The sequence below is a fragment of the Falco punctatus genome (assembly GCF_963210335.1).
Source record: "Falco punctatus genome assembly, chromosome: 3".
Classification (NCBI taxonomy): Eukaryota; Metazoa; Chordata; class Aves; order Falconiformes; family Falconidae; genus Falco; species Falco punctatus.
In genome coordinates, this window is record NC_137582.1 from 116,308,123 (window position 1) to 116,321,468 (window position 13,346).

The following is a 13,346-nucleotide window of genomic DNA, read 5'->3' on the forward strand; positions in this document are numbered from 1 at the left end:
GAGTGCTGGCAGGGCGCCGCTGCGGGGCGCGCGGCCGTTATGGCCGCCCCGACTGAGGCGGCGGTGCCACCTGCGGCCTCACGGTGGTCAGGACAGTCTTTCCTGAGGAATGTCTCTTCATACCTATTCCCGTTGCCTCACAATGGTTTAACGGCTCCAACACGGCTGTTGGGAGTGACTGGAAAGTAGGTTTCTAGAATCGTTTGTGGCCAAATGCAAATGGAGCGAGGCCATGGTGGGGCTCCTCAGGCTGGGGGCTAGGAGCTGCCGTCCTCTCCGCGCTCTCAGGAGAGCAGGGAAGGTGTCATGGGGCAATGTCCCCCCAGCTCATCCCAAAATCCCCTGGTGAACCCCTCTGGAGTGGAGCTGGGTCTTTGGCTGCCTCCTCACTGCCTTGCCCTTGGCAGTGGCCAGGTAATCCTGCCGGCCTTTGCTTTACTGCCTTCTCATGGTGCTGGCTGCGCTGATGCCCTTGGCTAGAGCAGCACTACCTGAATCCCGCCCTTTCCATGTCTCTCAGGGCTCAGCTGAGGGCGTCTGTCCTCACATCACCCCAAAAGCCCGCTGTAAATGTAGAAGTGATAAGAGCAGTCAGCTGGCTGGGAGGGGAGAGGAGGGAGGAGGATGTTGCGTGGGGAAAGTTGAGGGTCTCTGTGTCTCAGCGTGCAGGGCCCCGTGCTGGTCAGAGCTTCCCCTTGGACTAACCGGTCTTAACAGCAAGGTAAGGAGCTGACACAGCCTATACATGAGTCATGGAGAACCAGCGCTCACCTAGCAGGATTTGCAAAGAGCTGGCATGGGGCACGGGAACTGCTGAATAATGGAAATAACGGCATGGGGAAAGGCTTTGGTTTTTTCTAAAATGGGGCTGGAGAAATTACATTGGCAGCAAAATAGTGCCCAGAGCTGCAGCATCCAGGTGGTTTTCCAGGCCAGCTCGGTTTTTGCTGTGACTCAAACCCTGCTTAAACGCAGGGCTGGAGCCACAGGCTAGTAAAGGAGAGGAACTCTGATTAGATATTAAAGAAGCCTGCCATAACTTCTGAAGACACAAGATCACCCCGTGTAGGTCCTGTTTTGCTGTTAGGTCAGTAATCTGGTGCAGGCTGAGATTAGCAGCACTGGAAGGATGTGAGGGCGACTACTGTCTTTTAAAAGCAGTTAAACAGCTAGAAAAAAGTCCTGCCTTCCCTTCTTTATGTCTGGGCCCTTTGAAATCTCTTCAAACCATTCCAGCTCCCTAGATTAGTCCAGCAGCCAGGATTAATCCGTAGGAAAAATATCCCTTTCAAGTCGCTACAGTGGTATTTCAATCAGAAACAGTAATGATGTCCCATTTTAAATAAGTGCAGGTAGTAAAGGTCGTTTTGCCCTCCTGCAGCCAGACACTGGAATAACATGAACACATGCTTCAAATCGGAGTCTGTCAAAGGTGCCCAAAGGGGACAGGCAGGACCCCACAGATGTCAGTATGAGCCCCAAAGTTCTCATGGCTCCTTTTTACTTGTATGAAGCGTAATGCAGTTAGAAGACCTCTGTTTTATCCCAGAACAACTTTCCCCCTTGGCTCCTGAGTCGGGTGGACAGGGGATGGAGAAAGCCAGCTGCATTGCTGGGCTTTCCAGAGGGAGTTAAGAAGGCTTTCAGAGGTCAGCTTGCTCAGATGTGATGCTGGGCTCCATACCAGGTCTACAGAAGCTGCTGAGCACTGGTGTCACCTCTCTAAAATGGGGTCTGGAGTGCCTGAAAGGAGGGTGAGCAGTTTTATGAACAGAAACAGTGGCTTGCTGCAGACATTGTGCTTGTTTCTGTTAAAAAAAAAAAAAAAAAAAAAAAAAAAAAAAGCCAAAATCAGGGCAGTCTGGGGTGCAGAAGGGATCTGGTAGATCCTCAGTGCAGCCCAGTGGGTTGCAGACCTCGACCTGGCACCCAACCTGCTGGGACTGGTCTCAACATTGGGGGCAGCAGGACAGCCACCTCCCTCCAGAACAAATCCTGTTTCTCTTTGGGTTTGTTTGCCAGCAAGGATGTTCTTGCAATACTCTGTCTCAGAGAGATGCAGGTCTGAGGGATGTGGAGAGAAGGCCTGGGAAAACATTTTCATTTCCTGGGAAATTCCAATATTTAACCTGTATTTTCACTTCACATCCAGCTGAAAAGCTGAAACTGGAAATTTTCCTGGGGAATGGATAGTCTGAACAAAATGTGTCTTTGGAAATATCAGTGTGGTTGCTTGGAAAAGGTAAATCCCAGTTCCTTTTCCCAATCCTGAGCTGGTTGCCAGAAACCGTTTCATATTCAAACACACGTGGAGCGTGGCATTTGCGTCCCAGTTTCAGAAGGACTAACGCCTGCTCCAGGATATGACACTGTGGTAGATGAGCTCTCAGTGGTGTAAATTGGGGTAGTCCCGTGAAACACCGCAATACCAGGGATGGCTCAAGTGCCTGGGACTTTGCTCCTGGATCCCCTTGGCTTCTGTGTCGTCTCTGCTCACCCCGGCCAGCTGAGCTCGGCCAGGCCAGCATTGCTGCTCTCCCCCTCAGACTCAGCCCTGAATCCTCTTTCCTGGCAGGGACTTTTACAAAACTTTTCCCTTCTCCATATTTTTACTGAAGTCTCATAATGCCCCCCTTCTTCTTTGCCCGGTGCTAAATACAAGCTGATTACTCAGTTCCAAGAAACCTGATCTTTATGGCCAAGCATAATAAACAGTACCCAGACATGTGAGACAGCACAGTTACAGCTATTTCTGGCCGGCAGATTTGTTCCCTCATCTATTGGCTGCTCCGAGCTCCCTCAGAGGAGTTGAGGTCACCACCAAGTTTCAGACTAGAGCTTCAAACTGGAATTTGGGAATATTCAAAAGCTGGATTTTTATTGTTCATTTTTTCCCCCCTCCTTTCAATTGCATTCTAAACCGGTCACCCCAAAGGGCAGCTGGCCCCGCTGGTTACTCAGCACTGCCGCGCCATGCCCAAGGGGCTGAGAGGGAAATGAACACCCTTTTATGTGTGGTCCTGCAGTGCTGGGGTTAATTTCACCTTACTGCAATGTGGGAACTTTGGTCAGAGCTGCTGGAACTTACTCACCCCATCTAAGGTGCCCTGGAATCTGGTGAAACACCCTGCGATCGCTTCCTCGCTCTGCTTGGAGCCCGCCTCACCCCAGAGAGCGAAGCTGTCTGCAGGACTGAGCATGGCCCCACGCCTCAGGAAACAGTGGGTACTCCCTGTTTCCCAGTGCAACCACCCAAAATTCCCAGTGCTTTTTTAATACAGCAAAGGTGCTGGTACTACTTAAGAGTTGAGGATCCCCCTCTTGCAGTCATAGCCCCTGACGCCATTCGCACGGCTCAGAGGGGTACAGGGCTTGGGAGGCAGTTTCCATCCTTTCCTTGGCCTGACCCAAAGGGTATATGAGTCAGTGGGAGTTTTCCCTTTGCTTAATCGCATGTCTTAAAGACAGAAGGACACCTGTACCCCTACTTCAAGGCTCCCCACCTCTTCTTTCTCTCCAGGTCCTGTTCCAATTCTGCCAAAATGGCACCCAAAAAGAAAACTCCCAAGAAGCCCAAGGTGGATAAAGAGGATGCATCCATCACCCCAGTGATGGTGGAAGATGCTTTGCTAGATGTTGAACACCTCAATCACTTGAATGGATTGTACGACAGCGGCTCTAACGGCTTCCACTGCACGGCCACGGAGGTTGAAGCGCCAGACCATGGAGCCAGCCTTTTGGAGGGGATGAACCAGATGCGCCAGAAGCAGTTCCTCTGCGATCTCACCATTGCCACGAAAACAAAGTCTTTTGAGGTGCATAAGCTCGTCCTGGCTTCCTGCAGCGAGTACTTCCACCGCCTGCTGCAGAGGGACCCTCAGCTGCGCCAGGTGGAGCTCCACGACATCTCACCACTGGGCCTGACCACCATCATCACCTATGCCTACACGGGGAAGCTGAGCCTCTCGCTGTACACCATCGGCAGCACCATCGCTGCGGCCACCCAGCTGCAGGTGCCAACACTGCTGAACATGTGCAGTGACTTCCTCATTCGGGAGATGGCTGTGGAGAACTGCGTGTACATCGCCAACATCTCAGCCACCTACAGCCTCAACCAGGTGAAAGATGCCACACGGAAATTCATCCGGGAAAACTTCCTGGAGTTCTCCAAGACTGACCAGTTCATGAAACTCCCCTTCGATCAGATCAATGAGCTGCTGATGGATGATGGCCTGCAGATACCCAGTGAGGTTGCAGCTTTCCAGATCGCTGTCAAGTGGCTGGAGTTTGACCCGAAACGGGTCCGCTATGCTGCTGACCTCCTGAGCAACATTCGATTTGGCACAATCTCAGCTCCGGACTTGGTCAACCATGTGCAACCTGTGCCACGCATGATGCAAGATCCACAATGCCACAAGCTCCTTGTGGATGCTATGAATTACCACCTGCTCCCTCACCAGCAAAACAGCCTTCAGTCTCGGAGAACCAGGATACGGGGAGGCCAGAGGGTGCTTGTCACAGTTGGAGGTCGTCCAGCTTTGACCGAGAAGGCTCTTAGCAGGGACATCAGCTACAGGGATGCAGAGGGAAACTGGAACAAGCTGACAGAGATGCCAGCAAAAAGTTTTAACCAGTGCGTTGTGGTGATGGATGGATTCATCTACATTGCGGGTGGTGAAGACCAAAACGATGCCAGGAACCAGGCCAAGCATGCCGTCAGCAGCCTGAACAGGTAAGACGGGCTCCACCTGCCACGCAGACCCAGGGAAGGGGTTCAGATCTCTGCCATGTCTGCCTGTGCCCAGCATCTCTCATGGGGTGAGGGACGAAGCACAGCAGAAAGGTTCCTCTTTGCCCTCAGTGACCAGAAGGTAGGTCTGGCCTCTCAGATAATGCTGCCAGGGAGGGACAAACACAGCGAGACTCAGCATCAGGTGCTGAACTGTGAGACTTGAGACCTGGAAACCACTTCTAGGCATTTGTTCTGTGTGACCTTAACCTGGGCTTCCCCTGGGGACTCTGGTGCCTGGGCTGCGCTGCCCATGTCCTCTGGCAACATGCAGCACCGATGCAGGATGAGGGCAAGGCAGGGCTTCTCCGTAGCTGCGAGGCTATTGGAGAAATGGGGGACCTCATTATTTAGAAGTAAGCCATTTTGTTGCTCTGAGGGGCTCCCCTTTTAGTCCCCTGGCTGTTCCTCCAGCCAGTGCCAGCCTCGACCTGGTCTCTGGTTTGCCTGGGTTCATTTGAAGGTACATTTACTATCTGTAGGATCCTGTTGCCCTTCAGGCTTTCTTCTCTCTGCCTCCATTTCTCTTTTCATCATGTAAATGACAAGGTTTGTTTCCTAAATCCCCATAAACCTGTCACTGGCTTGCCAAGGGATTACTATTCAAAGAAAGGAGATGTAACCATGGCAACCTGACATGCAGTATTTTGTTTGCAACCTAAACCTGAACTTGCAGTGGCTCTGCCCACAGCTTGCCTTAGCCACCTGAGGCTCCACACACACACAGCGTCACGGGCACCGCTCGAGGGAAGCCTTTTGTGGCCCCAAATCACCACTCCTCGGTGAGGAGCCATCACTGGGCTCTTTCTCCTGCACCGAGTGAGGTCTCAGGGACCCACTGGCAGGTCTCTTTTCTGTTTCTGACCAGTAGCTCATCCGCCTTTCCCAGCCTGGCTTTGGTCCCTGTGGCATCGCTCTGGGGACACTTCCATTCCCTCTGCCATCTCGTGGGCAAACAAGGAACCAGCTTCTTACCACCTGCCTGTCTTTGGCCTGGCCGGCTGGGCTGGGAAGACCTGTCCCTAGGACCTCTTCTACCTGCCAAGACCCAACAGAGGGAACAGTGGCAGTGCTGCGGGACACCTCAGATTGGTAGCACTCAGAATTTCCAAGCCAGGCTGCAGCTTGTGGTAGCAGGAGCAATGTTGGGCTGTTCTAAAGCAACGACCCCAGCAGTCACAAGTAGGATCCAGTCCTGTGCAGTGGCATTGTCTCCATCTGCAGTGCCTGTCCAGATGCTTTAGTGCTGGAGAAGACAGAGAGGCTCTTCCAGAGCATGAGTTGTCTCCTCCAAAGGCAGATATCTGGCAGGCCCTTCTCCCCACGGCTCTGACACTAGTCCTGGACAGACAGATCTGCCCTTCGTCCCCCAGGTACGACCCGCGCTTCAACACCTGGCTGCACCTGGACAGCATGCAGCACAGGAGGACGCACTTCAGCCTGAACGCCTGCGAAGGGCTCCTCTACGCTGTCGGAGGGCGCAACGCCGAGGGCGCTTTGGCATCTGTCGAGTGCTATGTCCCCACCACCAACAGCTGGCAGAGCAAGGCGAGCCTAGAGACACCCCGCTGCTGCCACGCCACCACTGTCATCGATGGCAAGCTCCTGGTCACCGGTGGCTACATCAGCCATGCCTATTCTCGCACAGTGTGCTGCTACGAGCCCAGCAGTGACACCTGGAGAGAGCAGGCAAGGCTCAGCACCCCCAGGGGCTGGCACTGCGCAGCCACCGTGGCCAACCGAGCGTACGTGCTGGGTGGGAGCCAGCTGGGTCCCCAGGGCGAGCGGGTGGACGTGATGTCTGTGGAGTGCTACAGCCCACTCACGGGGCAGTGGAGTTACGTGGCACCCCTGCCCACGGGGGTCAGCACAGCTGGGGTGGCTTTGTTGGAGGGGCGCTTATGCCTGGTGGGTGGCTGGAACGAGAGTGGGAAGAGGTATCAGAAATGCGTGCAGTGCTACAATCCTGACCTCAATGAGTGGGTTGAGGACGAGGACCTCCCTGAGGCCACCGTGGGTGTCTCATGCTGCACCATCACCCTCCCACGCCCCCTGAGCTCCAGGTCCCGGGCCAGCTCTGTGGCCTCAGCAGCAGCCAGCACATAAAGAGCCCCGAGTGCCACATGGCTTATGCCAGCAGCTAGGGAAGGAGACAGAGCTCAGGAGTGTGGCGCAGCTGGATGGGCAGGCACGCTGGTGTTTGGAGTCACTGCAAAGTCTCAGACACTCTTATTCCGTCATGGCAAGTTTTGGGCTCTAGGAAAGCATCTTCTGAGCTGCCTGCATCTCCATCCCGCAGCTTAAGCAGGTATTGCTCAAGCAGGGCAGACACGGAAGCAAGCAGGACAGAAAAGCTTTTTTCCTCAGCCTGCAGCACTGTATTGCAGTGTGGACTGGAAAAAAATGGGAAAAAATAAAAGAAGAAAAACAAACTAGAATAATCCAGGAGAAATTGTACTGTAGGAGTAGTATCATGAGACACTTTGAACAGTAGTATTGCTATTAGTTACAAGAAAGTGACAGGTCTGGAACAGACCCCGTTGCTCACACAGCATTTGTTCAAGGGAAAAACATTTAATATTTACTCATTGAAGCTAGATACCTTCACACTAGGAATAAAGTGAACCTTGACAGCAAGGAAGAGAACTACTGGAGCAACTCACAAAGATCTCTTGCTCTTCCAAGTGCTGCGCTGTAGTTCAGAAGGTATCAGGAAAGTGCCTGAGGATGCTATAAGACTCTAGGAAATGTGAGAGGCCAAGGGTGCCCTGAAAATAAGTGTCAGCTGGAACAGAATCCCTCCACAGCTAAACCAGGAGCGGTTAATTTTTTCCTAGCCAGGTCCTGTTACTTTGTACCATTGAGCTGACAGCTTGGTTTTGAACTTAGTGCTTTCCCCACTACTGTAACCACAGTCTGACCTGCGAAAGGAGAAATCATTGGGAAACTCAAGTTTCCAGGGGCAAACGCTTGCTTAGTGCCTGGGGTCTCTCCCTGTCACTACAACCGAATGAGACAGTAACCAGTCTTTATTAAAACCTGGCTCCCCTTTCAGAGGGCACAGGGACTGCAGAGCAGACTCAGTCTCTTGGGCCAAGTACATTGCGACGGACGGCACCACAGCACCCCAAACCCTGCCCTGGCAGGTCTCGGATACAGCCCCAGAGCAGTGATAGCCTGTGACGAGCAGGAGGCAAGAGAGAGAGCAACGATTATTTCCTGGTCTCAAACCCACAGTCATAACAAGACATCAGTCACATGCTGAGGCCAGCATCTTCTGGTAACAGGTCCTGTTCCTGGAGCACACGCATCATTCTAGAGTGGCTTATCACCTTTGTCTCAGGCTGAGGCAGCTACGTGCTGCCAAGCATCCAGACAAATGTTCGGTTTTGTTCTGGTCTCTTTTGCACAGCACAGTGAAATGGCATCCAGGAAGCCAATGAGCTGCACAAGGGAACCCCAATGTGCCCTGAAGATGCCAAGACAAGAGCCTCAGCAAAGCAGGCTGGTTTGCTTCCTTTCGCAACTCACCAAAACTGAGCAGCTTGCCATAGTTAGTTCATAGGTCTTCCTCTGAGAATTCCGTCTCAATTAAAGAGTTCACATCAAGCATAAAACTATACTGAGGCAGAACACCATTTTCTGTTCAAATTCTGCTTTGTGTGTTTTAGCATGCACAGCACACACTGCCCAGTGTATCTTGGAATGGGCTCCATCCTGAACAGTCCTGGCCACCTCCCCTGGACTTCAACTCCCGACAGGCTTGACAATGGTCTAGTATTTCAGACAACACTGTACAATCACTGATGGTGGAGTGTGCAGACTTGTGTTGAAGTGAGTTTGTTCCTTGCTTTTTTTTTTTATTATAACTTTTCACTGTAAGGTGCAGGAGGACTGAACACTAGCAGAGGCAAGGGTGTCGCTGAACTCCACTTGTGTGAGCTGTATTGTCCTGCAGGGAATTTTCTCTTTAAACAATAAAGGCCATTCCTTTGCAGAGGAAAACGGTCTGACTGTGTGATTACAGCAGTGTAAGTTCACCCTCCTGAAACATTTCAACAAAGCAGTCAAGATTCATCCCCTACATTCTAAGCACATCCAATAATTGCTTCAAGATTTCTATAGCATGTAAAGAGCACTGCAGAAACAACCCTACTGGCAGCAGATACAGGCACTCAAGGTCACTCGCTACCCACAGAAGCAGCGTGAATCAGGAGGTCCTACTGGCTGATCTCAGCCCCCTCATGCAGCACCAGTTTGAATCCCAGCTCAGGAACCTCACCAGTGCCAGCACCACAGGCCTTACCCGGCCCTCAGTCCTCCCAACCGGTCCTGCCACACTACCTTAGACAAATAAACCTCAGCCACATTTTTGCTTTATGGCTCTGCTTTATTAAGAGGATACATGTGCTGCTTCCTTTGGCTTCCCAATGAACTTGCATTCCCAATAGTTCCTACAGCAAGAGAGTTTCTTCTGCTAATTCAGAATCCCTCGTCATTAGAGCAGGCTGCCCTTAACACTGCAAAAGTTGGTCTGTGGAGGATCAGAACCAGCACGCTGACTCCGTTCCCCTCAGGAATTTAACCCTCCAGAAATTCTGGTCTACAACTCCAGCGATTAAAAAGCACTTTTTTTTTTTATTCCATATTCTTTCTACACCCACCTGCAGACTATAGTAAGGGTTCTCCGTATTACTTGTGCAGCTGGACAGTATGGAAGTGGAGACTGCACTGCATAAATCCAACACTTGCTCCGCCAGAACAGCACGTTCTCTTCAAGTGCACAGCACCAGTCCATGTTCTCCTGCTGCCTTTTCGGGTATGAGCGACCCTTGCTCCTAGCAGCTTCCCAGGTTGGGAGGAGCCCCCACAAAATTCACAACAGAAGTTAGGGGTTAGAAAATTTTATTTGCTTTTTTCGTAACACGAACTGCTGGTTTATCAGGAACTGCTCATTTACCAGGAAGGATGATACCATCATACTGTGAGAAAGAAAGAAAGAACCACGTGAGAAATTACCAGCAGGTAAAGGTGCAGTACTGCTGCGCACGAAACAGTCACCACATTCATTCGAAGGCAGCCAGCCAACACGGATGTGAAACCCCAGTTCTGCAGCAAACTGCCTTTCTACTTTGCTGCTGTGCTGTTAACCTTCAAGGGGGAATTTGTTCAGAGAAGCATTAAACCGCTCATCAGCCCAGCTATACAAGAAGCCCCAACTTTTAAAGGCTGATCTGACCAGAACTACACTCGTCCCTTTCACAGTCCCAGGACTCTGCCCCTGAAGGTAATAATGCCACAGTGAGCAGAACCAGGCAGGAGCAGGGGAAAAAAGCCATTCGGCAGGAGTAGGCTGGAGCCCTCCCTGTGCAGGGTATGACTGGTGTAGATCTAGGCAGAGCAGCCAGTAAAAAGCCTCCAGACAGACTGTCCACCCTTTCCACCTCTGAAAAAATATCCGTAGCCCTGATCTCTGAGCATTTTCAATCAAGCTTTTGGCATCTCCCCTTCATTACCCAGTCTATATCAGACAGCACTACGGACAGATAAACCCAAGAACGTGTTTTATTTGGATCACTCCACCCTCCAACTCTGGCAGCTGAGCTAGGAGCTGCATCATATAAACAAATCCTAACTCTGCCTCGTCACTACTGATCCACATACACATAACACCTCCAAAAACTGTGGGAGACAGATTTACACAAGAGCTCTGATACTTCCAGCTATCCTGTAAGAGCTGCTCTTTCAGTTCAGCACACAAAAATCCAGGAGTGTGAACAGCACTCACGCTCAAACACAGCTTCTACTGCCCCAGAGCAGTAAAAATAAATTATTTAAGCAGTGATCAAACCTCCTCCTGCCCAGCAACTTTTTCCAGTCTTTCCACAGTGAAGCATTTTGTTGATACTTGCTAGGAAACTCTTGGGATACAGAAATAAAGATGGATTTTACCTTTTGCTGAAACCAGCGCATGGCTTCTTCCTTTCCAATTCTGTGCTTGGCTCCAATGTTGCCAGTTCTGCGTTTCTTGTCAGCAATGCTGAAACCAGGCCTGCCAAGCACCTGCCAAGAGAGGAGGCCAACAGCACTATTTCATTCTTGCACTTATTTATTTTCTTAAACTTAATAGTATCCTAGGAGGGAAGGGGCTAGGATTTCCACATCAGTAACATCATCTTGTCCGAGTCATGTTCACGACAGTGTTACCCCCCGCCCCCAGCCTCAATGTAACTGAAAAGTAACTCCTGAGCAGCCACGTAAATTGACAGGGACAGCGCCTAGGTGGGACAACTCAGCACATACACAGACTCAGAGAAAACAAAGCGAGTGTGGAAGATTCACTATTCCATACCCAGAGGCCTCAGTTCTCAAGAAAAGGTACATTGGGCAGCACTGCTAACACATATGGAACCACTTCCCTCTATTTCAGATTGAGTGATGCACAGCAGAATGGAATGAGTTGAACATGCCAGCCACCACTGCTACATGACCCAGCCCCAGCCCTCTAAATGGAGGGAGAATCTTCCAGCAACGCAGCCCATCTTTCATTCTGCATTCCTGAAGCCCCTGCTGCGCTCTCCACAGCTGCTCTTTCCTTCCCCAAATGTAGCACAGCTGCCTCAGTGTTATCCCAGGAGTACCAGTAAGAACAACAGTATGTGTTTCTGAAGAAGCTTTGTGAGACGTGTCAGAAATCAGGGATTTTACAGCAGCCCTGGGAATCTCAGTTTAGACTTGGGTTTTGTTGACTTTTTTTTCTATCTTCCAGCACTTGGCAGGAAGTTCACAAGCCAGTTACTGTTCTAGGTTCCTTCTAGAGCTTTGACACAAGTCCAGTAGCTGCAAGGAAGCAGGGAATACGCACCACATAAAAGTCCAAGCCGTAGATACCAATACTGGGATCGTATTTAATTCCCAAATCGATGTGCTCCTGGATTCCAAAGCCAAAGTTCCCGGTGTCTGAGAAGTTATTTTTTCTCAACTCGTATTCTCGCACCTGAAACATTTGTTGTCCATCACTATTTCATTACTGACTGCAAAAAGAGTAAAAAGTCTTGCATGTTCTACTAACTGCTACCAGACCCACAACTCGCCTACATGCCATCTTTAGCCCTAAGATTTTGCTCCCACAGCCTACTCATAAATCACAGCAGCAAAGGCAGAGCTCCAAAAGAAAGCAGTGAATGCAGCAGCTAACTCTTACATAAGGATAAAGCAACAACCAGAGAAACAGTGCAAACACTGCAGACTGCGTGTCAGACTCTATCCATAACCAACCTGTAACTAGCTCAGATGCAACGTTTCAAAACACACATCTTTTCAGTTGGTTGTTCTTTCACAGATCAAAGATCCAGACCTGCCAAATTCTCACCTTCAACCCCTTTTCCAGAATCTCCTCTGCTTTGGCCCCACGAACCGTGCAATGAACAGCAATCTTCTCATTTCTCCTGATTCCAAAGGATCTTACAGTGTACCGTGCTGTAAACAGCAATAATTCCACTTAGAGGCTGTTCACAGAATTTCCACCCAGGGCATTCAGAGTTTAAGACAACCAAAGAAATGACTTTACAGGAAAGAAAAAATAACCAAGACAACCATGCGCTCCTCTTTGGGGATGAGGGCAGAGCAGTAGCCTGAGTCCGGAGGCAGAATGGAACGGACAGCAGCAGCCGCCAGCACCTGAGGATTTAAGGTCCCCCAATTCTCACCACAAGGCCCTGCTCAGAGCAGAGACGTCCCCAACGGCTCCGTCACGGAGCCACACTGCCACTTCACCCCCTGCATGCCCACCAGAGAAAAGACAACCACCACCGCTCAAGCCAGAAAACAAACGGCACCTTGGCAGCCCCAGCACAAGCAGACCCCCGGCAGCCAACAGGTCAAACCCCCCCCCCTCACCTTTAGAGAAGACGGGGGTCTGGCCCGTCAGCTGCTCCAGCACTTTGGCCGCCCGGGTGAGCCTGTCCCCGCTCTCCCCGACGCAGATGTTGAGGCAAAGCTTGCGGATGCGCAGCTCCCGCATGGGGTTCTCCTTCTCACCTTGGTCTTGCTGAGGAGAAACGACACGGGGGGCTAACAGGGGACGCCAGGCCGCTACTGCCGCCCGGCCCCGAGCCCTGCCCCACCGCCGCGGCGAATCCCAGCGCGGTGGCCCAGCCACCGAGCAGGCCGCGGCCTGTCACGGCCGCCGCTCCCCCAGGGCAGACCGCCGGCTCCTCCCCGCCCACACGGGCCCCGCAGCCCCCCGTCCCGGCCCCCCCTCTCCCGCCCGCCGGGGCCGGGCCCCTCCGAGGGCGGATGGCGGCGGATAGAAACTGCCCCACCCGGCCCCGGCCCGCGGGTGCCGCTACTCACCGCCATGATGGGGGCGGGGAAGAGATCAACTGGGCGGCGCCGCGGGGTCTTATGGGACGGCGCGCCGCTCGAGACGGCGCCCCCTGGCGGCCGGAGGGCGGCACTGCGCCGCGGCCAGTTGCCGGGGTAACCGCGGTGGGGCGGGCGGGAGCCCACGCCGCCATTTTGTCCCACGGGCCCGTGGGGACGGGGAGGCCTTGCC

At 52.1% G+C, this 13,346-nt stretch overlaps 2 protein-coding genes across 5 annotated transcripts; one reads left to right on the forward strand and one right to left on the reverse strand.

Annotated features, from left to right (window-relative positions):
* Positions 1-39: 39 nt before the first annotated feature.
* Positions 40-8,344, forward strand: LOC308060755 (kelch-like protein 31; the record flags this gene model as incomplete). 4 transcript variants are annotated; one of them, XM_080379843.1, is made up of 4 exons in its annotated part: positions 47-185; positions 670-721; positions 3,521-4,732; positions 6,163-8,344. In XM_080379843.1, the coding sequence occupies 2 exons, from the start codon at positions 3,543-3,545 to the stop codon at positions 6,893-6,895; spliced, it is 1,923 nt and encodes a 640-aa protein (XP_080235969.1). In that variant the 3' UTR covers positions 6,896-8,344. The 4 variants fall into 4 exon arrangements, with proteins under 4 accessions (XP_080235971.1, XP_080235969.1, XP_080235970.1 ...); XM_080379845.1 differs by lacking the exon at positions 670-721 and having other exon boundaries at positions 40-185; XM_080379844.1 differs by lacking the exons at positions 47-185; positions 670-721 and adding an exon at positions 196-414.
* A 1,333-nt stretch (positions 8,345-9,677) lies between these two features.
* RPL11 (ribosomal protein L11) lies at positions 9,678-13,220 on the reverse strand. Its single transcript, XM_080379889.1, has 6 exons — positions 13,145-13,220; positions 12,689-12,839; positions 12,162-12,268; positions 11,655-11,786; positions 10,742-10,852; positions 9,678-9,771 (listed from the first exon to the last, which is right to left on the reverse strand). Exons 1-6 carry the CDS (start codon positions 13,148-13,150, stop codon positions 9,742-9,744), a joined length of 537 nt encoding a protein of 178 aa, XP_080236015.1. The 5' UTR covers positions 13,151-13,220; the 3' UTR covers positions 9,678-9,741.
* Between the last annotated feature and the right edge of the window lie 126 nt (positions 13,221-13,346).